This window comes from Rhinolophus sinicus, chromosome 10 (assembly GCF_057876585.1).
Source record: "Rhinolophus sinicus isolate RSI-liver-muscle chromosome 10, RSI-T2T, whole genome shotgun sequence".
Lineage (NCBI taxonomy): Eukaryota > Metazoa > Chordata > Mammalia > Chiroptera > Rhinolophidae > Rhinolophus > Rhinolophus sinicus.
The window spans coordinates 17,910,191-17,936,957 of NC_142510.1; the positions used below are offsets into that span (position 1 = coordinate 17,910,191).

The window sequence follows — 26,767 nt, forward strand, 5'->3', positions numbered from 1 at the left end:
ACATCTTTGAGTTTTTCTTAGAGTTTCTCATTGCTTTTTCCTAATTCCTTGTTCCAAGCGGCCTACCTGTCCCCTGCCTCTCCCTGCTGCACAGCTTCATCCTGTGCCTGGTAGATTTCTCTCTGGGGGGGATCCCCTGTTTTCTGCCCCCCACATCCTCCTCTTCCATGGCTTATCCCCTTGTTTTTGCTGGAGCACATCCTCAAGTCACTTTCTAAGAAAGAGATTTTCCTAAGAAGAAGGTAAACCTCCTAAATAATCTTGAACCTAACTGTGGCTTGATTTTATTCTCATACTTGCTTGATATAGAATTCTAGGCTGAACACTGCTTCCCTTAGAAGCTAGAAAGCATTCACTCCTTTTCTTCTACGATCCAGACACTTGATTTTGCTGATGCTAATCTAAGAGTTTTTCTCAAGAAAAAAAAGAGAGAGAAAAATTTAACAGTCCAGCCTTCAAATTGGAATGCCCTACTCTAATACCTGCAGCCCAATTAGCTTTTCATTTGTTTACTCTGAAGGATGAATGAACTTTAAAGAAATACCAGACATTCAAAGAAACCCTGCAACATGAAAGGAAAGCACAAACTAAACCAACCCATCGTCCATTCTGCCTCCCTCCTTCCTAACAGAATCTCAGTTGTTCGGAGGCCCACCCTCCACACACATCAGCGACACTGACCCTTCTTTTAGCTCCAGGAGAAAGTCTGATTAATCTAAAGTAATCAGCCCCGTCCCCAGCCATGACTGGGTCAGGAAAGAGAATGTGACCCAATTCCAGCCACAGAGATGCAAGGAAGAGAAACTTCTTGGAAAGTGCTTCCTGCGCTTTAAAAGAAAACTAGAAAAAAATAAAAATAAAAATAAAAATAATAGGGGGCCAGCCCAGTGGCTCAGGCGGTTAGAGCTCCTTGCTTCTAACTCCGAAGGCTGCCAGTTCGATTCCCACATGGGCCAGTGGGCTCTCAACCACAAGGTTGCCAGTTCAATTCCTTGAGTCCTGCAAGGGATGGTGGGCTCTGCCCCCTGCAACTAAGATTGAACATGGTACCTTGAGCTGAGCTGCCGCTGAGCTCCCAGATGGCTCAGTTGGTTGGAGCGCATCCTCTCAACCACAAGGTTGCCAGTTTGACTCCTGCAAGGGATGGTGGGCTGTGCCCCCTGCAACTAAGATTGAACATGGTACCTTGAGCTGAGCTGCCGCTGAGCTCCCAGATGGCTCAGTTGGTTGGAGCGCATCCTCTCAACCACAAGGTTGCCAGTTTGACTCCTGCAAGGGATGGGGGGCTGCGCCCCCTGCAACTAGTAACGGCAACTGGACCTGGAGCTGAGCTGTGCCCTCCACAACTAAGACTGAAAGGACAACAACTTGAAGCTGAATGGCACCCTCCACAGCTAAGACTGAAAGGACAACAACTTGACTTGGGAAAAAGGCCTGGAAGTACACACTGTTCCCCAATAAAGTCCTGTTCCCCTTCCCCAATAAAAAAATCTTAAAAAAAAAAAAAGAAATATTACCATTTGTGACATAAATGGATCTTGAGAGTATTATGCTAAGTGAAATACGTCAGACAAAAAATGACAAGAACCATATGATTTCACTCATATGTAGGCTATAAAACAAAAAACAACAAACAAATGAACAAACAAATAAAACAACAAAAAAACAAAAGACAAACTCATAGATACAGGCCAAAGAATGGTGGTTACCAGAGGGGAAGGACGAAGAAGGCAAAGGGTCCACTATATGGGAGGAAACTAGACTTTGGATGGTGAGCACACAATAGAGTATACAAATGCTGTGTAATAAAGTTGTGTACTTGAAATGTATATGTTATTAACCAGTGTTACCTCAATAAATTTAATTGTAAAAAAGAATAAAATATCTAAGAATAAATTTAACCAAGGAGGTGAAAGACCTATACACTGAAAATTATAAGACGATGAAAGAAATTGAAGATGACACAAATAAATGGAAAGATATTCCATGCTTATGGATTAGAAAAATTAATATTGTTAAAACGTTATACAAACCAATGCAATCTACAGATTCAGCGATCACATTGAAAAATTTCAATGGTATTTTCCACAGAAATAGAACAATCCTAAAATTATATGGAACCATAAAACACCCTAAATAGCCAAAACTACCTTGAGAAAGAAGAACGAAGCTGGAGGCATCATGTTTCCTAATTTCAAACTATATTACAAAGCTCTAGTAATCAACTCAGATGTCCATCAATGGATAACAATGGATGAATGGATAAAGAAAATGTGGTGCATATGTATATAATGAAATATTATGCAGCCATTAAAAAAAAAACAAAGAAAGGAAATCTTGCCATTTGTGACAATATGGATGGAACTTGCGGGCATTATGCTGAGATAAGTCAGACAGAGAAAGACAAATACTGTATGATATCACTTATATGTGGAATCTAAAAAACAAAACAAAACAAAAAACCAAACTTGTTGATACAGAGAACAGATTGGTGGTTGCCAAGGTGGGGTGGACAAAACAGGTGTCTTTAGTTAATATACGGTGACTCTAGTTAATATGCTGTATTGTACATTTGAAAGTTGCTAAGAAAGTAGATCCTAAAAGTTCTCATGACAAGAAAAAGAAATCGTAACCATGTGGTAATGGGTGTTAACTAGACTTATTGTGGTGACCATTTCATAATATGCACAAATATCAAATCATTCTGTTGTACAACTGAAACTAGTATGTTGTATGTCAATTATATCTCGAGCAAAAGCAAAGAACATAGATGATGGGGTTAATAAAAATGAGAGAAAAACATTCAAGCCTAAGAAAGGCTTGAGTAGAGTAACCAACTCCACATTAGACTCTGAGTTTCCTGGGGCCAACCCCAAAAGGAATAATTTGCATGATGAGTTCTCCTAATTAAAAAGGAGGAAACAGTAGTTCCTCAGAAGAGTCCAGTGGTTTCTTGGCACTCCCTTCCAAAATTGATTTTCATGTGAGAACGTACCTCATGCCAGCTGACGTCATGGCTGTAATGGTTGATGGGCAACCCTTCAGTCATGGGAAAGGGCCTGGGCCATGGTGTCAGACAGACTAGCTTGGAGGTGACTCCACCCACCGTCAATGGTGTGTACTTGGGCCCTCTCCTGGGCCTCCATTTTCCTGGCCTTTAAAATGGGAATAAAGGTCCCAGTGTTGTTTAATTTGCTCATGTATTCCACAAATTTTGTCGAACACTAACCAGGTGTCAGGCACACGATATAGTAATGAACCAAAGAAAGTGGCGAGTAATCTGTCCTCCTGGAAGTGACCTCCTAAAAAGAGACGGAGACTCTGGACAAATAGGTAATGTTCAGTATTATGGAGGAACATAAAGCAGGAAGGGAGGAATAGGAAATTGTCCTTTCTCCAAGAAGGCCTCTCTGAAAAGGTGATGTCTGAGCAGAAACCTGAGGGAAGCGAGGGAGCCAACCATGGATCCCTGGGGAAGGGAATTCCAGAGGGGGACAAAGCCAAGTCAAAGACCCTGAAACGCATCATGCTAGGCATGTGATGGAAACCCCAAGGTGGCCAGTGAGGCTGGAGCAGGTCAGCGAGGGCGGGAGGAAGGTCCAGATCCTTTGATGTGACCTGAAGGACTTTTGTTCTGAGTTCATGGAGAGCTGTTGGGGGTGCTTTGCCTTTGAAAAGGCTCCGTCTGGCTGCTGCGGGGGGAGACTGATTGGGAACCAGCGAGGAGGCGTCTGCACCTGGCCAGGTGAGCGATGACCTAGTCTGAACCCGGATGATCCCAGATGTGGAGAGAAGGACTCAGAGGACCCATATCTCGAGGTAGAACCAAAAGGGGTTTTTTAACATATTGCATATGGGGTGAGAGAGAGGCTCGAAGACACCACCAAAAGTTTGGGCCTAACCAACTGTAAGAGTTGAATTGCCATTTTCTGATATGGGAAGGTGTGGGGGGTGGAGCAGGTTGGAGGAGAAGATAAACGAGTTCATCTAGGGACATGCTGAGTTTGGGACGCCTATGAGACACACAAGTGGAGGCCTCAAGTAAGCAGTTTTGAAGCTGGTAGGAGGGCCCTTGCTGAAGATGTAAATCTGGGGGACATAGGCATTTGGATGGTGTTTAAAGCCACGAGTCTGGATGCATTCACCTCAAGAGTGAGTGTTTATGAAGGTACGAGAACCAGCACTGACATGTGAAATGGTGCTACCCCAATTAGAGAGGGCCAGGGTGGCTCAGAGAGACTAAGTGACTTGCCTAAGGTCACACAGCTGGTAAGAGGTAGGACCAGCCTTCAAAACCAGACCCTAGTTCCAATCTTGCTGGGCTCCTTTACAGACATCTGTGTAGGATTCTGTTGGTCTCATTGGACCAGTGGCTGTAATTTAGAATATTTAGAGACGTTAACTAGTGTTCACTCTGGCTCTGAAGCCATACTCTGTCATCTGCGCTTTAAGAAGAGCTGGAGCTTCGGGAGTCCGAGGTTGGACCTGGAGGTCTTTGAGGATTCCCACACACTGAGACAGGGCAGATCTGTGTGTTTCACAGCCACAGGTGGTCGGAGTCCTGATTTTGAAAGTTGGAGGAACTGGTCACCCAGGTACTGGCCAGTAAAGACACGATTTTGGATCTACCCTGGCCCCTGAGCAATGAATGGAGTGCTTAGCATATACTGCAGCAGGCCGTCCTCCACACTGGAAAAATGTCCAGATACGAATAGGTGTCACCAACTGCTTGCCCTAAACCAAAGGTAAGCGTGCTGCCCTCTCCAGAGCTGTTATGAGGTTAAACAAGAAAGTATCAGTGAAATCACCCAGCTCACCGCAGGCCCTGGCCCGGAGTTTACTTTCTTTTTTCTTCTCCTACCTCAGCCATTAACAATCTCTGCAAAGATCTGTCAGAAGCTATTGGACCTCCAGGGATCCTCACCTGTCCCTGCCCCAGGCATCTGTTCAGTGTGACTTGTTCCACCTGGGAAGTGGTTCCTCAGAGCCCTAGGGTTCAGAGGTGGTGCTTTGGGGCTGATCACCCTGCGCTGGTTGTCATCTGCCCCACCCCCCAGATGGGTCTCTGCCCTGTTCTTTGCCCTGGAGGCTCCCTTGCCCCCTCTGGCTTCCACTTAGCGTCAGCTAAAGGTAGGACAGGCTGGAGATCTGGGGAGAGAGGAGTGAGGGCCTTTCTTCCCGCTCCCTTCCTGCTCTGCTCACGTGACTGGCAGAGGTTTCATCTCCCTGCCCATGTCTGCAGCATCTGTCAGGTGTCCCATTGTGGTATTGTGATTTATAGTAACAACACCATATTTCATCTTTGTCCTTGTTTCTGGCACAGAGCTACCCCCACCCCCTCCCTCCTACACACACAGGCATTGGTGATCAGAATTTTACACTCCTCTGTATCTCCAACTGTCACTAAGTTTCAGTGACACAATGTCTTCCCCTTCCCCTTCAGTCCTAAAGGTCACAACAGCTGCCCGTTGTTGATAGCCTTTGGGTGCTTCCACATCCTGTGCAGGTTCTTCTATCCACACCCATATTGTTACAAGGATTGCCTACATTAAAGCTCCTAGAACTGTGCTGTGCAGTATGATAACTGCCAGCCACACGTGGGTATTTGAATATAAATGAATACTATTTAAAATGCAGTTCCTCCTTTGCACTAACCACATTGCAAGTGTTCAGTAGCCAATATGGGTGGCTAGTTGGGCCAGTATCTGAACAGTTCAGATACAGAAATTTCAGTCGTTCCAGAAGGTTCCATTGGACAGCACTGCTCTAGAAGGATCTGAGTTGGATTCTGTTTCCTGCTGGAATTAACTGGTACATGCCCCACATAGGGCAAAAGCACGGCACTTTTATCTGCTTTACATATTTGGGAATCCAGTTTAAACTGTCACTGATCCATAACTATTCTAACAGGCATACGAGGGTTAAACATTAAGACACATGTGGATGGAAGCATGAAACATTGCAACTACTTTGGAAAAAGTTGGCAGTTCCTCAAAATACTAAGTGTTTTAAACCAGATAGACATAACCACATGACCCAACAATTCCACTCCTAGGTATATACCCAAGAGAACCGAAAACATAGAAACTTACACACATGCGAACATTTGTCCGTGAGGCATTCTTTGTAACTGCCAAAAAGCGGAACAACGTACATGTCCATCAACTGAGGAATGGATGAACAAAATGTGGTCTGTTCAGACAATGGAATATTACTCAGCTTTAAAAGGGAATGAAATAGTGACACATGCTACAACATCGGGGAACCTTGAAAACATGACAGCAAGTGCAAGAAGCCGGGCACAAAGGACCACATATTGTACCATTCCATTCATCTGAAATGTCCCAAAATGGCAAATCCATAAAAATCGAAATAGATGGGTGTTTGCCAGGGGCTGGAGAAAAATGGGGTACAGGGTTCCTTTCTGAGGTGCTGCAAATATTCTAAAATGGATTGTGGTGATGCTGTCCTCACTTGGTGAATGTATAAAAAATTCACTGAATCGTTACACCTTGAATGTGTGAATTGTGTGGTATGTGAATGATATCTCAATAACGCTACAAAAAAGACTAAAAAGTACGAAAAATTTTAAAAGCAGCATATTATTAGAAGCATGGAGGTAGATACCAGTAGAAACAGCTAGAAGGAAGTTAGAGCAGCTGTGCAGGAGCAGACTTGTGGGGGAGTTTTTGTTTGCTTATGCTTTGGCATGCTATTTGAATTTTTAAAACTATGTGCATTATTATTTTGATAGACAAATAAAAAAAATGTAAAGACTTTTAAAAGGAGGGATTGCTGCTGAAAATGACTATTTTAAGAAGTGATTTAGTACCCATCCCCTGAGTTTGGAGGCATGTGTATTTAGGACAGTTGCTTTCAAGTAAATAACCTAGTGTGGCTCAGGAATCTGCCCTGTCTCTACTGGGGGACAAAAAGTGTTCCTGAGCCTAAAGAAGGGTCAAAAAAAAATCCTCGCAGGAGGCGGGTGGAATGAGGGCATGTGGAAGGGCTCTCTGGCCGAGTGGGCGTCCTACGAAGAGGGGAGACCTTGAACAAAGAGAGGCAGAGTGGGGCCCAGGCTGGCTGGGCTGGAGCATGGGATACGAAGACATTATAAAGAAGAAAACGTGGGGCGGACAGGTGGCTCAGTTGGTTAGAGTGCGGGCTCTAAGCAACGGGGTTGCCAGTTAGATTCACACTGGGCCAGCGAGCTGCGCCCTCCACAATTAGAATGAAGTCAATGAGCTGCCACTCAGCTCCAGGATGGCCAGATGGCTCAGTGGGTTGGAGCGCGTCCTCTCAACCACAAGGTTGCTGGTTCGACTCCCACAAGGGATGGTGGGCTGCGCCCCCTGCAACTAACAACGGCAACTGGACCTGGAGCTGAGCTGCGCCCTCCACAACTACGATTGAAAGGACAACAACTTGACTTGTTAAAGTCCTGGAAGTACACACTATTCCCCAATAACGTCCTGTTCCCCTTCCCCAATAAAATCTTTAAAAAAAAAAAAAAAAAACAACAGCAACAAAAAGGAAAACGTTGGCAACCTGGTCCCTTTGGAGCCGGTTCTCCATTTCCTCCCTTGGGCCAGTATCTCTGTGCTGAGACTGAGGGGATCTAAGCAGGCCTGGCCTCCGTGTCAAACCACCTTTCTAAACCCTTTCCAACAAGTATTTATTGAACATCTACTATGTGCCAGGCGTGGCACTCCATGCTGGGGAGACAGGCTCCCCATGGTTGCAGTTCTCGTGGGACCTACTGAAGCCACAAGGATAAGGGTTACAAAGGGACAGCACAAGGACCTATGGGACCAGATCACAGGGGCTCCGACTCCAATCTGGGGTCAGGAAAGGCTTCCTGGAGGAAGCCTCTCGGCTGGGTCTCACCCTCAGGAAGAGCTGGGCAGCTCCAGCTGTGTTCCGGCTGGGAGAAGAGAAGGCCAGCGGCTCAGGGTCAGGCGTCCCGACCACTGCCTGGGAGCCACTGACTGTGTAACGAGGCATCAGCCAGTTGGTGGGTCTAGAAGGGGTGGGATATGTATCAGAGGCATTAAGACTCCCCTAAACTCCTCAGGCTTTGTAGAGCCTGGCCTTTCATCCAGCTCAGTCCCTTTGGGGGCTTCCCCAGGTCCCACACGATGCCTAGGGCAGTGACACCCCAGCCCGCAACCAGGGGTGCCCAGACTCACTTTCCCTCACTCCTGCTACGTCCCTGGAAAATGGCCTGGCAGAGGCAAGAGGCTGTATTTCACAGGTTCTGGTGTCCTGGATGCAGTGATATCTGCAGCTTTGACCTTGAACCCCCATGACCTTGCCCATGGCTAAGTGACACCCCCAGGAGTTAGAATGATCCTAATGACTCCTCCACCCTGCCGAGAAACTCTTGGGTCTAGACATCTATCCATTGCTCACCCAGGTCACACCTCATCCCTTTGGGGCAGCAAAGACAAACGGTCCCACAGGTCTCCACTCTCCGGCCTGACTCAGGAGGAGGCCGTCCCCCCGACACACAGGACCAGGGAGGAACTCGCTCATTCCCGGTTCATTCAGCACCACTGAGCCCATCTCAGGCTAAGTGGTGGAGACAGGCCAGGAGAAACTGCACTGGGTGTCGTGTCAGACATTTGTGCTGCTGGGCGCCATGGAAGAACCAAGCAGCCTGGGAAGTGGAGAGCAGGAGTTAGATGCCGTTAGGAAAAGGAGGTCTAGAGCTAAGACACAACAGGAATATTAGCTGGTCTTTCCCAGAGACTCAGGAGAGAGAGGAAGGCATCACTGGCCCAGACTGAAGAAATGAAATTACCTGCCCTTCCTGGGAGCAGGCTGGAGCCTGGAGTGGGGGGAGAGCAGGGAGACGGGAAACAAGGGTAGATGTGCAACGCAAGGGGCTGGCTCAGCCGGGCCCTGGAAGATCTGCATCAGCTTCCAGCTTGTGAATGTCATCTTGAGGGCAACGTGGAGCCCACAGGTTTCCAGTAAAAGGCGAGGAACTTCACCTCCATGGTCTTCCTCTCCAAAACCCGTAACCAAACCTAATCGTGAGAAAAACACCAGAGAAGCCCAAATTTTAGAAATGTATTACAAAGGACCTAACCAGCTGTCAAGGTCCTCAGAACTGTCAAGGTCAGCAAACAAGTCTGAGAATCTGTCAGACCAGGGGAAACTAGAGGCATGACAACTAAATGTAATACGGTTTCACAGGGGATTCTGAAACAGAAAAAGAACATTAGAGAAAAATTTGTGAAATCCAAGTAAAGTATGAGGTTTAGTTAATAGTAACATATTGTATAATGGAATATTATTCAACAATAAAAAAGAATAAAGTACTGTTATGTGTTATATGGAAGAATCTCAAAAACATGCCAAGTGGAAGCAGACACATAAGACACAAAAGACCACCTGGAGTATGATTGTATTTGTAGGGAATGTCCAAAATAGACAAATCTAGAGACAGGAAGTAGATTAGTAATTGCTAGAGATTGGAGGGTGAGGGGGCAGTGGGGAGTGATGGAGAGGGATTGCTGATGGGTGGGGTTGCTTTTAGGGTGAAATGTTCTAAAATTAGACTGTAATGATGATTGCACAACCCTGTGAATATACTAAAAACCACTGAATTGTACGCTTTGAGTGCATCTCCCAAATCTGTTAAAAATTGTTAATAGTTGAAACATCATTGGTTCATTCGTTGTAAAAAACGCACCACTGGAAGATGTTAAAATAGGGGAAACTGAGTGAACTCCGTGCTATTTCTGTTAAGTTTCCTATAAACCTACAAAATTAGTGTAAAATATAAAACGCTTAAGTGTTGATAGGAAAAGGACATGGTCACAGAGAGAACTTGGTGATACTATTCATGAGGGGCGAGGCGTTCGCTGGGTGGAGGTGTTAGTTTCCTCTTGGTGCTCAACAAATGACTACAAACTTGGTAGCTCAAAACAACACATTTTATTAAGGTCTGGCAGTCGGAAGTGCAGAATGGTTTTGACTGACCTAGAGTCCTGCCAGCGGGAGCTGCATTTCTTTGTGGAGATAGAAAAATCAGTTTTCTTGCCTTCTCCAGCTCCCACAGGCCACGGCATTCCTTGGCATGTGGCCCTTCCATCTTCAAACCCAGCAGCAGTGTAACATTTTCAGCTACCTCTGACTCTCCCCCCTTTCACTTTATAGGGGTCCTTGTGATTATATTTGGGGCCACCTCAATCATCCAGAATAATCTCCCCATCTCAAAACCATTCATCACAGCTGCAAAGCCTCTTTGGCCATGAAGGTCGCATACTCCCAGTTCTGAGGTTAAGGATGTGGACATCTTTGGGGAGCCATTACTTTGCCTATATAAAGTGTCATCAGGGAGGTGGACACAGGAGCAGGTTGTGAGGGGAAGAGGTCAGTTTTGGACAGGTGGAGCTGGGGTGCCTGGGGAACACTCAGGGACCACCCCTTGGACGTCCATTTACTGGCCAAACACTAAGCACCTTCCGTGAGTCAATCACTGGGGTAACATAAAGCTGAACATGGTTATTTCATTGGTCCTAAGACACCTGCTTTTCTGAACATTTCTGAAATCAGGATGCACCTTTTAATTGCCATCTTACAAGTGGCAGGGCTTCCCTTCTGAATGACACAAAACAAATCATCTTAACATCTTGGAGTCAATGCAAACCAGGTCTGGCCTGGCACTGGAGCAGGTCCAATTTTTCCAAAAGTTGGAGGCCTCACTAAAACATTGGGTATGCCCACACATCTTTCCTAGTTCCTGGCCTAGCTCGGGTCCCACGGCTCTGGTGCTCGGCTCTCCTGTAACTGACAGATCCCACCAGCACCCTGGCCTCACACATCTCAGCCCTTAGCCCTGCCACCACAGCAGGGTCCAGGCACCAGCCCCTCGCCCCGGGGTAACCTCTCATGGGTCAGACTCAGTGGTGTTCCACCTGACCACACACTGGAAACACCTGGGAGCTGTTAAAAGACCCACCACCAGGCTACTAACTAGACCAACCTAGTCTGAATCTGAGGATAATTTCACAGCTCTCCTGCGATTCCAAGATGGGAAGTGTTAGAATCAATCTGTCTGGGTGCAGAGGCGGCAGCCTCAGGCAGCACTGGTGGTGGTGGTGGTGGGGGTTTGTGTGGGGGTGGGTGGGTCGCTGGGGGTGGTTAGGTGTAGACTACACAATTACACTTGTCTGCCTCCCTCCCCGACTCTGAATTCCTGGAAGGGGACCCGCCTAGTTATCTCAGTTCCCTCAAGGCACTGACGAGCCCTATGCCAGGCACAGGATGGGAGCCCAGGTCATGGAAGCTTCAGGGCCTCAAAAGCCAGACCGAAAAGACCTAGTACCAAAAAATGTCTGGGAAGGGAGCCTACTGGGTCTGGGCCAACCCTCTGACTCACTGTGTGCCCCCCCAATGACATGCTGCCCTACTCTGTGCCTAGTCGATGGGTGGCGGGATCAGGTGACCTTGTGCCACCACTGAGCCTGCACTTCACTTAAGGAGCCTGAGACAGTGGGAGCTAGTGAGTACTAAGCTTCCTGCTCACACCCAACTGCTGTCCCAGCCCTTCGAGGCCTAAAACGCCCCTTCTGGAGTTCCGTCCTGTCCTGGCTGCCAGGACGTGCTGACTGAGATCCTAAAAGCCAAAGACCTCAGAACAGCAACAGGAACCCCCAGTGGGTACTGGAGAATAGTATGTACGTGAGGGATTTTTAGGTGGTCAGCAGAGGCCAGGTCGGGAGGCCACAGGTCCCTGACACCCTGGCTCTGCCCCTAGGATTGCTCAACGGTGAGATGGTTCAAGGGACCAGAAACTTCCACAGAAGAATTTCATGAGGAAATAGTCAAGGGCTGAAGCAAGTCCAAAGGGGCTGTGGGGGTCCCTGGTTTCTGGCCATCAGCACAGCCGAGGCCTTAATACACAACTACAGGCTTTTATTGGGAAAGAAAACTGACTGAAAAGAGGCCCCCGATATCCTCACTGCCAGAGGCAGCTGGGGCCTCCTCCAGAGTCCAGGAATGAAGGGGCCCCCAAACTGGGCCCTCGGCAGGCTCAGGTATACAGGTCAAAGTCAATACGCTTGGAGTTGTAGAACTGTCCACCAGGGGGGTCCAGCTTCCGGCAATACACACCATCCGGGAAGTAACCTTCGTTCACCCAGGTCTGCGGGAAGAGAAGGCAGAGCTGGTGGAGGACTGATGGGGTGCGAGGGCAGAAAAGAGGCAGAAAGGGGTTTACCTGCATCTGGGTGCTGGTGAAGGGCCCGTACAGCTCAGCATCCCCTGTGTTCTCCCACTTATACTCCCACATCACATCCTCCAGACCGTCTCCGAGCGACTCTGCTTCTAAAATCACAGGCAAAGCTGTGTGGGCCTCCAGTGCCATGCCCCTGCCCACAAGACCCCGCCTCTGCCCTTCAAGCTCACCTTTCTGGGCAGGGGATGGGGTCACCAGCTCCTCCTCTGCCACTTCCTCAGCAAACATGTCCAGAGAAGGTGGGGAGATGGGGTCAGGGGGTCCTTGGGTCTGGCACCCCAACCCCTTCAGACGCATGGCCAGCCGTTCCCTTGTCTCCTGATATACACCAAGGTTGCCCCGGGCTACCATCTGGTCAGCCAACCCCGAGAGCCTGTCCAAGCGCTGGGGGGAAGAGGGCCGTCCGGGCCCCTTACTGCCCCCTTTGCCTCCTCCTCTGGCCCCCAGGCGCCTCAGGGCCCCAGCCACTGTCTCTCTGGGCAGCAGCAGCTCCAGGAGGCCCTCCAGGAGTGCCTGGGCGCTCATGGGTGTCTGGCCCAGGTTATCCTCCTCGTCGGAGTCCGATGGTGGATGCTGGTCCGGTGGCCGCTCCTTGATCTTCACCTGTACCACGAGAACATGGAGATTATTTCTGACAAACTGTCCGCAGAGCCCGAGTCCCTGCCGCCTCCGGCCCGGCCACGCCAGCCCCTGAGCCAAACCCAGTCAATGTTGTCCAGCCAGCTGTCTCGGATCTGAGCTTCTCGGTTCAAGAAGTAGTTGCCGTCAGCATCAAAATGGCCTTCTTCCATCTCTTCCTGGAGGTTGAAAGGTGTGATCCGCACACCTCCCTCACTGGGGAGTGTGGCCGCCTCCTGACCTGCACCAAACACAGGCATTTCACACTAAGCATGCGACAGTGACAGAAGGAGCCCTGGGCCACATCCCAGAAGCCCGTTTGTTTCCGCAGCAGATTCAATGTTTGCGTAGACCTCACCTTCCACGTCCTCTGAGGCCAGGATGTCGTATTTGCTGGACCCCTCCTCCTCGTCGTCCTCCTCATCGCTGTCCAAAGAGTGTTTGCCTTTGAAGCGGCTCCCAGGCCCTCCTGCCCCGGCCACAGGGTCCACCAGCTGTGAGCAGGAGCCAGCAGGTCGAGAGAGGCAGGTTACCGCCTAGTCCTCAAAATGCTCTAGGATCTGGACTCAAACTGACAATCTCCCAAACCCATTTCTCAGAGAAGATGGCGAAGCTAGTCCTTTCCTTTCTAACCCTCTTTGCATCCCACGCGTTTTCCCTTTTCTGATCCTAGTTTCTTTTCTCTCCCCCTCACTCCTCCCTACGACGCAGGAGTCTGGCCCCCTCACCTTCTTCTTGGGGACACTGATTTCATCCTCATCATCCTCATCTCCCACGCCTTGAAAGGTCACCTTCCTCTTCGGCATGACTGGACAGAGGGGCCTGCCTCAAGCTGAACTGAGAGAAAGGACGCCGAGTAAGGGAACCGGGCGAGGAGGAGATTCGCCGCGAGAGGGCCCCAGCGCAGCAAACGTTTCCCCTGGTACAGAAACAGGGGCCGAAAGGGGCGTTGACAGGCAAGAGGCGCCGGAACCTGGTCTGGCATCCGAAAGACTGGCTGGAACAAAGCCTGACAGGTGGGAGCGCCGAGGATGCCCGACCAGCTCCCCCACGTGACCACCCCCATTCCCGGCGCTGGCATCCTGGGCGCGACGCCGTTCCCCGGGCTAACACCCGCTCCCCCACCGCCAGTTCTCTTGGAGCTCGTGAGGCTCGGGCGGACCCGGGACCTGGCGTCCTGGCCGCCCCCCTTTCCCCGCGCCGAACTCCCAATTCCGCGGGGTGACCCCCGACTGTGCCGGGCGCTGTGTACAAATGAGAGGCGCCAGAGCACCAGGGACCCCAGCAGTCCCACCGGCGCGCACTCACCTAGGGACCCCGGGAAGGTGGGGGAAGGAAAGGAGCGAAGCTTCCGCCAGGGCTTCATCCGGGGCACCGGGCCGCCATCACCCGGAAGAGAACTGTGGAAGGCGCCAGGAGGGCCGGAAGTGGCTTCACTGTGGCGAGAGCAGGCGGAAGTCCGAGAGGAGCCGGGGAGGGCACACTCCCCCCCAGGAGTGACTCGAGCTGCGTGGGATGGAACGACGAGCAGGGGGCACTGGAGAACGCTTAGACCCTGATGGGACGCGAGGGTGGCCGGAAGTGGAGGGATGGCCCATGATGGCACGCGAGGGTGACCGGAAGTGGAGGGATGGCTTACAGCCGTAGAGGCGCTGGGGAGAAAGTGGCGCCCCGGGTGTGGCGGACAAGGTCCGAGCAGGGCCAGTGGGTTCCTGCTCTGGTTTCTTTCCAGGGTTGCGCCACCCTTCCCTAGGGCTGGCGGAGGTTCTGCGCCCCTCATCATCTCAGTGCAAACCTGGCCTTCCCACTCAGCGTCCAGTTGTCTGCTTTCTCCTAGTTCAAGGTGCAGCTTTGCGTTTCTCCCTGAGGGGAAGCCCGGCTCTCCTGATGGCCCGCCTGGAGGCCCCTGACGGCTCGTGGGGCGCTTTCCGAACACAACTCCTTTTAGGACCCAAGGGGAACCATTTACCATCACCCCCCCACCACCACCACTGTTCCCTCCGCGAGTTCCTGGTTTCTGAGGTGGGAAGAGCCATAATCAAAGAGGTGGCAGTGGCACCTGTGCCCAGTACACGGGCCAGGAGCCCCTCGTGCCCTGATGTCAATGGGCCTGGAAAAATGCAGTAGAGCCTCTCTCAAACCACTCCCTTAGCCCCTGCCTAGGTCCTGTAATCTGGCCCAACAGGCAGAACTGTGGTGGGGATGTGCTGTGGGGACAAGTCCTCGAGCTCTTAAGGACACTCGGAGTCTGAATCCCACTAGGCTACGGCTGTGCCCAGGAAGAGCCTACTGGAACTATCGGTCCCCAGGAAACGATGAACCATCCCTCCAGTCTCCTGCCCCCAGTGTTTCCTCCCAGATTGGACTACCATGAAACTGCAGTTTCTTCCGTGGGTCCAGGACACACGCTCCAGACCACGAGGGCATCTCCCTAAAGGGGGTATGAAATACCAGCTCCCGGTACCACTGGTACATCCTCTGGGGAAACTTGTACCAGGAGCACAAAGCACACCCCTGGGCCTCATTCCATTGAACTGCCAGGTGGAGCCACAGACCCCTAGGCCTTTACCGTCCTGACCCCTGGGGCAGACGGTGCAGAAGGCGGGCAGGCCTACAAGTTGGCAGCAGAAAACCAGGAGCTGAGAGCCTGGCTGTGGACGCTGGCTGGAGGCAGCTGGCTGCTCTCTGGCGGCCAAGTACGGGGAGCTGTGCCAGGCAGTGGGCCAAGCGTGCCCAGCTCACCCCAAGGGCTGTGGCTTTCTAGCCCCGCTCTGTCCCCCCTCAGCTCCCAGGAGTTGCATGACCAGTTTGGGAAGGACATCTGGGTGCTACAAGTGACACGTAGAGGGCTTCAGGCCACTGACAATGGAGGCAGCAAATCCCAGAAAAGGTGGAGCAGGAGTTCAACAACTGTTGATGAGTGAAGTGGACCAAAGGCCATGAGGTACCAGCTGCCACGACCAGCTAACTGCTTCAATTGATTCTGGCTCACAAGCCGCTTCCTGTAGCCCTAGTTCTTACTCTAACACCTTCGTCAAATAACAAGGCAGGAGACAGGCCCAGGTATAACAGCAGGATCTTTTCTGGTTTCTCAAAGCGCTGCGTCGGGTGGGGGCAGAGACAGAAGAGAATGTAAACATTGGGTTCCACCTCCGGGAGCTTAAGGGCAGACCCCTTTCCCAGAGAGGAGCTGGAAGGTTGGAAGGGAACAAGGTGAAAGGTGTGGGCCCTGGTGAGACAAAGCAGGGGAAGCCTGAGAATAGAGGAAGGAGGAAGAACAGGAAGAAGAGCAAGGAGTGGGGGACATTTCCTATTCCAGTGCATGTCCCATTAAATAAATCGGGAGTACAAGAACTGCGGAAGAACCGAAGGACAGAAGACAGAGCAGACACCCCACCCTGGGCCGACCAGGTCCTCTGTTCATCATTACCACTCTGAGATGTCTAAGTGAACAAGGAGGGCCTTGGGCCCCGGCCAGGAAGTGGAGACAAGCAGGACTGAAGAAGGGGGAGGAACTCAGCTCCACTTCATGAATGAGGGGAGCAAGTGGAGTGTAAGAATCTGAAAACTGCTGGCTCCCATTGCCAGGAGTCACCCTTGTGGTGACAGAAGGCCAATCAGGACAGTACCTGGGAAGGGACCCCACAGGGAACCGGGGCAGGAGTGACAAAGACCCCGGCTGGGCCTAACTGGAGGTGCGGGGCCCTAGATGTGTGTCACGGCTGCCCCAGGGAATGGAACTGTCCCATGCCCCATGCTCTCACTGCCCTGGCTGTAGGATCAGCAGCTGGCAAGGGGACGAGGAACCAAGCCACCTTCCCCAGAAAAGGACAGTCTGCCCAGGGGCCTGCTCTTGGCTGAGGGAAAAAGGGGGGCCATGCAGTCCAGCCCCGGGGCAGAGGTCAGAAATAAGTGTCCTGGCGGGCCTCAGAGGATGAGGCCCGGTCGCCACCATCCTGTGGGTCTGGGGGCCCATCTGCCTTTCGGCGCAGGGAAAGCTTCCTGCCGTGGCCCTTCTTCTGCTTCTCCTTCTCCTGTTTCTGCCGCTCCTTCTCCTGCTTTTCCCGCTCCTTCTCCTGTTTCTGCCGCTCCTTCTCACGCTCCTTCTCCTGTTTCTGCCGCTCCTTCTCCTGCCTCCGGGTCTCCTTGCTGGGACCCAGTGGCGTGCTGTTGCCAGTCGGAGAAGGAAGAGATGGATGCAGTCCCTCAGCGGTGATCACAGGCCCCGGGGCAGGCCCAACACTGGCCCTGCGGGCAGGAGGGGGCGGAGAGGGGGCCCCCCCAGCTGCCCGGGAGCCTCGGCTCTTGAGGCCAGGGAGGCTGAGGAGGCTGGAGGAGGGGCCCAGGGGGGGTTGCTGTCGCCGGCGCTCCTCATGGATGGCCCGGGAACCATGCAGTCGCCGGGAGGGCCGGTACTGCAGCTGCCCCCGGGTTTCCAGCCACTTCTTGAGCTGGGCGGTGTTCTCTCTCTCAATCAGTGCTTCTGTCACTGGCAGGTTCGTTACCTGGATGGAGAAATGGGTGCCAGATGCAGTGACGGTGGGGCTGGCCTGCAGCGGGCGAGGCTGAGTCCCGGCCAGGGCTTACCTCATGCACCAGGAAGTCCTCCTGCATGCACTGCGGGGGCAGGCTGCGCAGCTGCTCCATGGTCTCGTACATGCCCTGGCAGGCGCGCAGCTTCTCCAGGGAGCCCAGCGTGTGCCGTAGCAGCACCAGGGCCACCCGGAAGATGATCTTGACGCCTGTGGCCGAGGAGACAGCGGGGAGATGGGGCCTGGGTCCTAGCCTTCGGTTAGGAGGGACTCCGCCCCACCCCGCCAACCTTACGGGTGAGGGAACTGAGGCCCAGCAGGGAAATGAGCCACCAGGGGCTTCAGGTTCCTGGGAGGGAGAACAGGCTCTGGGTTGGCCGCAGAGCCGAGACCAGGCCCACCAAGCACCTTGGGTCAGTAGGAGCCTGGCTCCCCCGGCCTGACAGGCTCGCACCTTCGCAGAAGAACATGTCCCAGACGCGCAGCACAGAGGCCCAGGGCAGCGTGCGGGCGAAGATGCACATGAACCACTCCGTCATGTAGAGCACGGGGTCGATGCGCTGTCGCCGCAGGTGCCGGTGAGCCAGCGGGGACGCCCGGCGTAGCAGCGCAAAGAAGATCTCGCCATCCAGCTGGATGGCCTCCTAGAGGTGGACGAGCCGTGAGGAGAGGCCCGCTGTGGCCTCTGTGGGGTCCGACCGATCGAACAGGGGATCCTCACCTCAGTGGGAGAGCCCTACGCAGAGGGACAGGGGCAGGGGGGGACAAGGGCCTCCCTGTGCTTGGGGACAGTCACAGCCCCGGCGCCAAGCCACCACACACTCACCAGGCCTGCACTGTAGTAACCGGGGAGGTACTTGTCGCAGATCTGCACCAGGCACCAAAAGGCTTGCTGAGAAGGGCGAGAGTGGGAGGGATGATGGGGCCTGAGAATCGGGCAGAGGATGCCCCCCACCAGCACCAGGGGTCTCCCCAGCCGCCCCCGCAACCCCCAGTCCGGGCCCCAGGGTGCTGACCTCAGCAGGCATGTGCATGAGCAGCACGGCGGCCACCGGGGCCTGGGCCTGGCAGTAGCCCTCGTCGGGCCGGTAGATGGTGTAAGCCTTCAGGATTCGGTACAGGTCCTGTTGCCTGTGAGTATGGGGGAGACCATGAGGCAACCACAAGAGTTGGGAGCGCTGCACCCCAAACTAAACCTGCCCCCACGCAACTGCACGCAGACCCCTCGGAGGCCCAGTTCCAGACGAACCTCAGCGCTTCACCACCACCTACCTGCATCCCCGCCCCGCCCCTCCCTCGACCTGCCTGTCAGGCTCAAGCCAAAGACGACCACAATCAAAACTCTCGGCTCCCTGCCATCCAGCAGTCTGCTGGCTCTCCCTCCTTCATCTGCCAGCAACCCAAAAGCCTTCAAGGTCATCTTCTTCAGGAAACGTTCAGTATCTGCAGCTTCAGTCCTCTAGCACTGAACGCTTTTATCAGCCCAGGGCAGGGCCTGCCTTCTCGTCTCACAGGATTTCATCAGCTCCCCCAGTGTGTCCAGTGGGCCCTGGCTCTTGGTGAAGGCTCAGGAAGCCAGCTGGGCCTCAGACCTTTCTCTAGTCTCTGCATCTAAAAGAATAAACTAAATCTCTGCCCTACCCGTTCCTCTTCCTCGAAGGCGCCCCATCGCTGTGCTGGGAATCCCACCCACTCAGCCCCACAGCAGAAAACAGAGCCTGCCTTGACTCCACACGGCTCGTCACCAAGTCCCTGCGACACTCCAGCCGGAGCTCCATTCATGTGCTCCTTCTCTTCCCCTCCGCAGCTGCTTCCCAGCTCGGACCTTCTCCTCACCCAGAAACGAGTCGTGGTCTCCCAGGTTCTCTCCCTGCACCCCGACACACACCTACGCCTAACCACTGTGTACAGTCGTGTTTCCCCAAATTTGGCCACTGAAGTATGCTCTTCACTTATACTTTGCCTACTATTATTTACTATCTTTCCTCCACCACTTTGCAGTAGCATCCATGCAGTGACAGGCTTGCTACGCAGTTATCTGACCTAATCCCGCCTGCTTCTATACCCTGCCTCCCGCACTGCTCTGGGTGAACTGTGACCCTGCCCAAGCTCAGCATGTCCACCTGGGCACGGGGCCCATCCCCTCTTGCCCACATAGGCCATCACTCCAGCAGCCTTCCCATTGCTCCTGCAGCATCGATTTTTTTCTCCCTACTAGGTCATTCCCGTTGGCATACTGACATCTGCTATAAGCTTAAAACAAATCTGACCCCACTTTCCGCTCCAAATACCACACCTGCTTTCCTATTGAGCAAAACTCCTCCTGAGAACACTCTGTCTTCAACTTCTTTCCTCCCATTCTCGTCAGACGAACCCACTGCTCCCCAGAGAACTGCTATTATCAAGGTCACCAATGACCTCCATGGTGCTAAGTCAGAGGGCAACTTGCAGCCGGCCTCGACTTGGCCCAGCAGCAGCATTTCACACGGCTGCTCCTGCAACCCCTCTTCACTCCCAGGAATCACACCTCCCGGGTCTCCTTCTATCTCTCCAGTGTCTCCTTCAGGCCCCTATCTGGTTTTCTCTTTCTCATTCTTGAAGCACTGGAGCTGCAGGGCTCCGTCGCGGAACCTCCCTTCCTACCTACACCTGCTGCCGTGAGCCCGCCGCATCCAGTCCGAGGCGGAGAGACAGCCCATCTAGAGGCTGACGGCTCTTCAACTGACAATTTATTTCCAGTTTAAACCTCTCCCTGAAATCCAACCCACCTGAATGTCCGCTAAACATTTAAAACTATATATTCCAGAACTGAGCTCCTAACAGATCCCCCAAGACCTTCTCGTCGCCCCCGTTCTCCCCATCCGTATCAGTGGATAGCAAATCCAGTCCTTAGTTTCTTAAGGCCAAAATCTTTAAGAGTCATCCATACTCCTCTCTCCCTCTGTCTCTCTCCTCTCTCTCCACATCTAATCCACTGGCAATTCCTTTTGACTCTACTTTCAAAATAGATCCAGAGTCCAGCCACTTCTCCCCATAGTTTCACTGCTACCATCCTGGTCTATCTATCACCATCTCTCTCCTGGATTATGGAAATTGTCTCCTAACTGGTGTCTTGGCTTCTGCCTTTGTCTCCTTATAGGCTATTCTCAGCACAGAAGCCAGAATGGTCCCTTTAAAACGTAGATCACATCCGGTCACTTGTGACCCCCATCTCCATTCACACCCGCCTGCCCCCTTTCTGGCCTTACCCTTCTCTTTACATACAATATCCTTTCCTTCTTTGTCTTGGTGTCTGTCCCCAATAAAACAGAATCAGCCCCACGAGGGCAGGACTTTTTGTCTCTTGTTCACGGCTGTCATCTGTGACCAGAACAGTGCTTAGCAGACACTGTTCTCTATAAATCTTTGCTGAAAAGGATGAAGCCATTGACCAAAAACGTCCATCTGGGAAGCACCTGCGGCCATCCCATCCTGCACGTGACTAGGAAGCAGTATATGTGCATCGTGAAGAAGCCTGGCACACAGAACAAAACCCAAGAGCCTGGCACAGCACTGAAGGGCCCTCGGTGATCTGGCCCCCACTGCTCGTCCAGCCTCAGCTCTACCCCACCCCACTGCCCAGGCACAGCTGACGTACCCTCCCCCCAGGCAGGAAACGCCGCCCGCTGCTCTGCTCCTGTCTAGCCTTCAAAACCAGCTCAAATGCAGCCTCTTCAATGAGCCCCTGATGCGTCTCCCCACCCCACCCCCAAGTCAGAATCCCTCCATGGCCACTTTCTTCAATATGGCCTGACACTCAACCCGTTATGGACCGGCCTTCCAGAAGTCCTGGAGAGCATAACTGCTTTGAACCCAGCCCTGGATCCACCGGGAGCCGTCCCCAAGTGCTCGCTGACTGACCCACACACCAGGCGAGCTTACCCATGTCCCCCTCGAGCGGCGAACATCTCGTGGAAAGGGAACTGGCGGTGCAGGTCCTTCTCAATCACATCCAGCCACTTGGGGTCCCCAGGAGCCCGTTCCAGCTCCTGCAGGGGGACAGAAGCAATCACCTCAGCATCTGGTGGGGGGACTGATGATACCCTTCGCACAGACAGTGTCACCTGTCCCCACACCCTGGACGCACCTCAAACTTGCCCGGGTTCTGCTCCAGGAGTTCCCTGCTGTTGGACAGGTACTGCCAAGCCTTGGCTCTGAGGGACGAGGGGATCCCCTTCCGGCAGCGCAGCTTCACCTACGGCAGAGAGGCGGGCGGCGGGACGGCTTTAGGGGCTGGCCTCTCCTCCAAGCTTTGCCCAGCAGTCCTCAGCCTCCCTGGGACACCCCTGCCACATCCCATAGGCTTGACCTCACTGGACCTGGCCTGGCCTTCTATCTTTAAAGCTACTCCTCTCCCCAGGCCCCAATAACACCTGCTCCCAAGTGGTCTAGAGAGCAGATACCATCATGACCCTGGGCTTCCCCAAAGCACAGGGGCCCACCGTGTCCCTACCCCGCCCACTGCCCTGCCCACCACTCAGCCTTCTCAAACCTTCTGGAAACGCCGAGAAAGCCACTTATCCCAGTTACTGAACATCTCCAGCCATTTGAGCTCCCGCTGCCGAGCCACATCCACGGGAATGGAACTCTCTCTGCAGGATTGGGGGTCAGGGGTGAGGGGAGAACATGGAAGGGGTCAGTAGCAGTAGTATAAAACCTGGATTGGGGGGAACTGAGGCAAGCCACCTTCCCAGGCTCAAAGGAGAGACTGGCCATAAAAGCATTTTGTGAGCTGCCAAACATCAGGATGTCTTGGGGCCACCTGCCCCCTCAATGGTCCTAGTTCACCGCCCCGAAAGGACTTTGGAAGGAATCTGTGTAGAGAGTGTGTTCTCACGTTGGATCTCCATACAGAAGTATGTTTAAATCCCACTTCTGACATATGTAAGTTTAGGGAGAGAGTACAGAATATTTAAAACCACACTTTGCATCAGACCTGGATCCACGTTCTGTCTGTATCACTTATTCACTGTGTGACCTTGGGCAAGTTACTTAATTCCTCTAAGCCTCAATGTCCTCATTTGTAAGACAGACAGAAAAACAGCATCTACTGAGAGGTTATATAGGATAACACATAGCAGGCGTACAGTAGGTAATAGCAATTATTATCCATAAAATGAAATACAGAATCCACTTTTCTGTCTGAGTCTCCTGCTATCAGACTCTTGAGACCCCTGGGGCCATCTGCAATTCCTTCTACCTCCTCCTCCCTGAAATCACCCCAGATTCCCAAGAAGCTTTCCTCGCACTTTGCCCGCTGTTCCGTAAGAACTTGACATTCAAGATGTCCCATCAATCTTGAAACAGTTACTCGTCGGAGCAGGACCAGGTGAAGGGAATGGAAGAGCGAGCTTGGGTTTCCGGACAGCTCTGACCTCAAATCCCAGTGATGTCCCTTAGAAGTTGGGATGTCTTGGTAAGTGATAACCTGAATCTCTTCCTCATCTGTAAAAAGGGGTGTCACCACCTATGCCACAAAGGTGTGAGAAGAATATTGAGAAGCTGTACATCAAGGACTAGTAAATGGAAGGGCTCATTAAATATTAGTTTCTTTTGTCCTAGAAGTTCCTTTAACAGAGACAGCGACTCTCAGTCTCGATCATAAGTCAGTTCCAAACTCTACCAAAGGCCAGGAAGAGTAAAATATCTTTCCTACCCTTGAGAATGTCACAAGTTAGCTGGGGAGGTAATGAATACATGGTATGGGAAATGCAATGATAAAATGCACAGAAGAGGCACATCACTGGAGCAGCGCCGGTGGATTATCAGGGAAGACTTCCTGAAGGAGGGGACATCTGAGGTAAGCCCTGAGAGACTGAGTGGAACCGAGCAGGAAAAGAAGGGGGACTCAGTTCAACAAGGCCACAGCACTAAACACAAGGACAGAAAGCCAGAGAAGCTGCAGAGCCAGATAAGGAGCCTGAGTGCAGGCCAAAGCCCTTGGACTTTATCCTGTGGCCAGTGGGGAGCTGCTAAAAGTTTTTAAGTCACATGTGGCCCAGCAGGCCTCGCTCAGTGGACTCCTCCAGCATGGGAGACGGATTTTGGAAGTTGGGGTGTCTTGGCAAGTGGGACAAAACTGCAGAGAAATAGCACCCAGCACGATACCTGACACACAGTGGGGCTCACTAAAGTCCAATCCCATCCAAGTTCCTTAGGGCAGCAGAGTATTGGGAAGAGAACCATTGGCACACATCCAGATTATTTGGGTGCGGCAAGTCATTCAACTACTCTAATCCTATTTTTCATCTGTAAATTGGATACAACACATCCCTCATGCATGGGGAAGCACGTGTGTCAAGCTTCAGTTGCCTTCTCATAAGACCATGAATGTCAGTGCTCAAAGATTTTCTGATTTTTCGTTGCATTATAAACCCTGCCAAGAATGCTCTCTCACAGGACGTACCCCAACGCCAGGCAGGTCTCCCTAACCCCAGCCATGACTAGATTCTACTCATTCTTCACAACTCAGATCTGCTTCAGTTATTAGGTTGGTGCAAAAGTAATTGCAGTTTCAAGTTAAAAAAAAATTGCAAAAACCACAACAACTTTTGCACCAACCTAATAGATTCCCAGACTGGCCAAAAGATCCCTTCCCGAGGTACTCACGAAATCCTGCGATGATCTCTAGGCGACACCCAACACACACTGATTGAAACTGTTTTTCCTCCCTATAGAGGATGAGTATCTTGAAACAACTATTTTATCCTAAATATCCAGCATAGGGCCTGCCACCTGGGTGCTCAGATGACGCTGAACTGACCAGTCGGTTACAGGGGTACAGGAATCACAGGCAGGAGCCAAAGAGAGAAAAGGAAGAAGTCGGAGGCGATCACACCCCCACCTCAGGAGTGACTCAGGCCGCTGGAGGGAACTAGGAAAGAGTAAGCCAGGTTGGGGAGATGAGGAAATGGGGAAGAGGCCTCCTCCACCCCCTTTTCCTCAGTGAAAACACAAGACTGCCCTTCTGTTTGGAAGAGGGGCCCTGCTTTCAGGGGCTCCCCTTGGTAAATCAGACTTCCCCACCTCACCACCCCATCAGACCGAGGGCTGTGAGCCACATGCCTGCATCCCTCCCAGACGTGCCCCCCAAAAGGACGAAAGATCTCTGCCAGGACCCCTGCCCAGCCAACTCTCCAGATTATGTGGCCCATAGCTGGAGTGGCACATCAAGGAAACGGGAGACCTCAGACATTTCATTCAATGTTTCACTTCACAGAAGAAACTGAGGCACGGAAATGGGGAAGACACTAGCTCAAGGGCACACAACACATCAGAGGCAAAGCTTAGGCTCAAAACCAGAACTCCTGATACCTGGTCTGAAACTCTCCCAAAAGGGGGAGTGCCCAGAAACTTCGGGATGCCCTAGGCATGGTAGGGCTTGCAAGTGTCCCACCCCCACTCATCACCCATAGGTCCTCAGAGGACGCTGGGCTGCCAGAATCTGGGCACAGTGCATCTTTTCCCCTCCCCCCACCTCTGCCTCCCTGAAGCAGTCCCACTGGGTGTCCACTGGGTACTCACAGGCTGCCCGAATACTGGGTGCCCCCCAGGAAGCCATACTTGTCCGTCTTGCGCAGGGCCAGCCCGTTGATCTCTGAATCTGAGCCCATGGAGCTCACATCATCCGCCAAGGAATCCCAGGTCCCAGACCTGAGGCTCACGGAGTCCAAGTTACTCAGAGTGTCCGGGGCCTGCCCTCGAGGCCCAGAGATGCCAGGTCCCAGGCTGGACATGGAGCCGAGGTCCTGAGAGTTTTCAGCAGGCTCTGGAGCAGGGGTGACCATCACAGCGGCGACTGAAGCCTCACATGTCCCTGGAGGGCCTGTGCCAGGCCCTGACGGGTCCTCTGGAGCCTGTCCTGTTGATGCTGATGTTGCTGCTGCAGCTCCGTGTCCACTTGTCACCTGTCCTGCTGTCATCGCTGCAACCCGTGCGGTCACTCCTGAGGCCACTGTGGTTCCCGGCTTGGGGGCAAGCGGGGGTTTGGCGGTCAGGGCCCCAGGAGCTGTTCTGGAAGGGGTCCTGGTGGGGGTCCCGGTGGGGGTCCCTGGTCCAGGGGTGGATGAGGTGCTCGCCTCCTCCGTCTTCGGAGAGTCTGACCCTGGGGCCAGAGCCATCGATGTCTCCCCTGCAGCGGACACCAGGGGCTCTGCGTCGGAGGAGACCTGCGCCCTCGGGGCTTCAGGTGAGGCCTCCAGAGTCAGCATCACTACCGTGCTGCCCGTGACCGTCGGGGCCGGGGCCGGGGCCGAGGTCTGGGTCGGGGCCGGGGCCGGGGTCGGCCCCAGTACCCAAGCAGGCCGCGCCTCCCCGGGGGCCACCAGGGTGACCGGGGCCGAAGTGGCCGTGGTCACTGCAGGCCCCGGAGCCACCACCAGGAAGGGCCCGGCCCGGGAGCCGCGGGGCGGCGGCGAGGGGGCCGCGGGGGCGCCATGACGGCGCGGCGGGGCCACCAGGGGCGCCGGGCCCGTCTCCATGGCCGCGGGCCGCCTCTCACATCCCCCCGCCGGGACGGCCGCAGAAGGCGCCGCCCCTCAGGCCGCTCCGCGCAGCCGGCCGAGGAAGGGGAGAAGGTGAAGGGCGCGGCCCGGCGCGAGCCGGCGGCAGGAGCGGAGCGCGGGCGACCGCCGGGCGCGTGGAGGCGGGGCTGGGGGCCCCGGGCGCCTGGCTCCGGGGTCTCGCTGGCGCCCCCTCACCCTTAGCGCCGTCTCGCCGCCGCCCCCTCCCTCCCGCTTGGGGCGAGCAGCCGACCTCGCGCCTGCGCATAGGCCGGGGTGCCGGCTAAGCGGCCAGCGTTTCGGCGTTTCACGCCTGCGCGCCGGCGGTGTCATCGCGCTCCTTTTTGCTCCCGCCTTGTCAGAGGCTTGGACGAATAATAGGAGAGAGGGAACTGGGTTTCTGCCAATCGTGGGAAGGGTGGGTGGGGTTGGAGGTGGGAAGGAGGCGGGTACGCTGAAAGAGGAAACGGAGAAGGCGGAGAACTAGAAGACTAATGAGAGGGCGAGTGACGCAGGGGGAGGTGGGATGAAGGAACTAACTAATAGAAAAGCAGGAAGCTGAACCTCCCGGCCAATAAAAATGACTGAAGAGTGAACGACCGCGGAAGGAGGCGGGTGCTGTGTGAGAAGAGACGGGTCTGTCTAATAGGAACGATAAAAAAAAGGAGCCAATGAAAAGGGGGGGTAGGCGGAGGTCAACTTGATAGTGACGTGTATTTGGGAGGTGACGGACAGAATCCGCAGTCAATAGAAAGAGCTGAGGAATTCTTTAGGCCTCCCAAGAAGGTCAGGAAGGAATGAATGACAGCTGAGGGGTGGGGGTGGGG

At 53.2% G+C, this 26,767-nt stretch overlaps 2 protein-coding genes across 3 annotated transcripts; both read right to left on the reverse strand.

Moving 5' to 3' along the window:
* Positions 1-9,926: 9,926 nt before the first annotated feature.
* On the reverse strand, positions 9,927-14,456 carry CD2BP2 (CD2 cytoplasmic tail binding protein 2). Of its 2 annotated transcripts, none has more exons than XM_019717318.3 (7): positions 14,177-14,456; positions 13,597-13,700; positions 13,227-13,362; positions 12,952-13,109; positions 12,421-12,853; positions 12,233-12,339; positions 9,927-12,157 (listed from the first exon to the last, which is right to left on the reverse strand). In XM_019717318.3, exons 2-7 carry the CDS (start codon positions 13,672-13,674, stop codon positions 12,047-12,049), a joined length of 1,023 nt encoding a protein of 340 aa, XP_019572877.1. In that variant the 5' UTR covers positions 13,675-13,700; positions 14,177-14,456; the 3' UTR covers positions 9,927-12,046. The 2 variants fall into 2 exon arrangements, with proteins under 2 accessions (XP_019572877.1, XP_019572875.1); XM_019717316.3 differs by having other exon boundaries at positions 13,597-13,705; positions 14,177-14,454.
* Positions 14,457-15,927: 1,471 nt separating this feature from the next.
* On the reverse strand, positions 15,928-26,248 carry TBC1D10B (TBC1 domain family member 10B). Its single transcript, XM_019717305.3, has 9 exons — positions 24,964-26,248; positions 21,932-22,031; positions 21,527-21,634; positions 21,322-21,428; positions 18,417-18,531; positions 18,227-18,292; positions 17,855-18,044; positions 17,456-17,610; positions 15,928-17,373 (listed from the first exon to the last, which is right to left on the reverse strand). Exons 1-9 carry the CDS (start codon positions 25,917-25,919, stop codon positions 16,771-16,773), a joined length of 2,400 nt encoding a protein of 799 aa, XP_019572864.3. The 5' UTR covers positions 25,920-26,248; the 3' UTR covers positions 15,928-16,770.
* Positions 26,249-26,767: the final 519 nt, after the last annotated feature.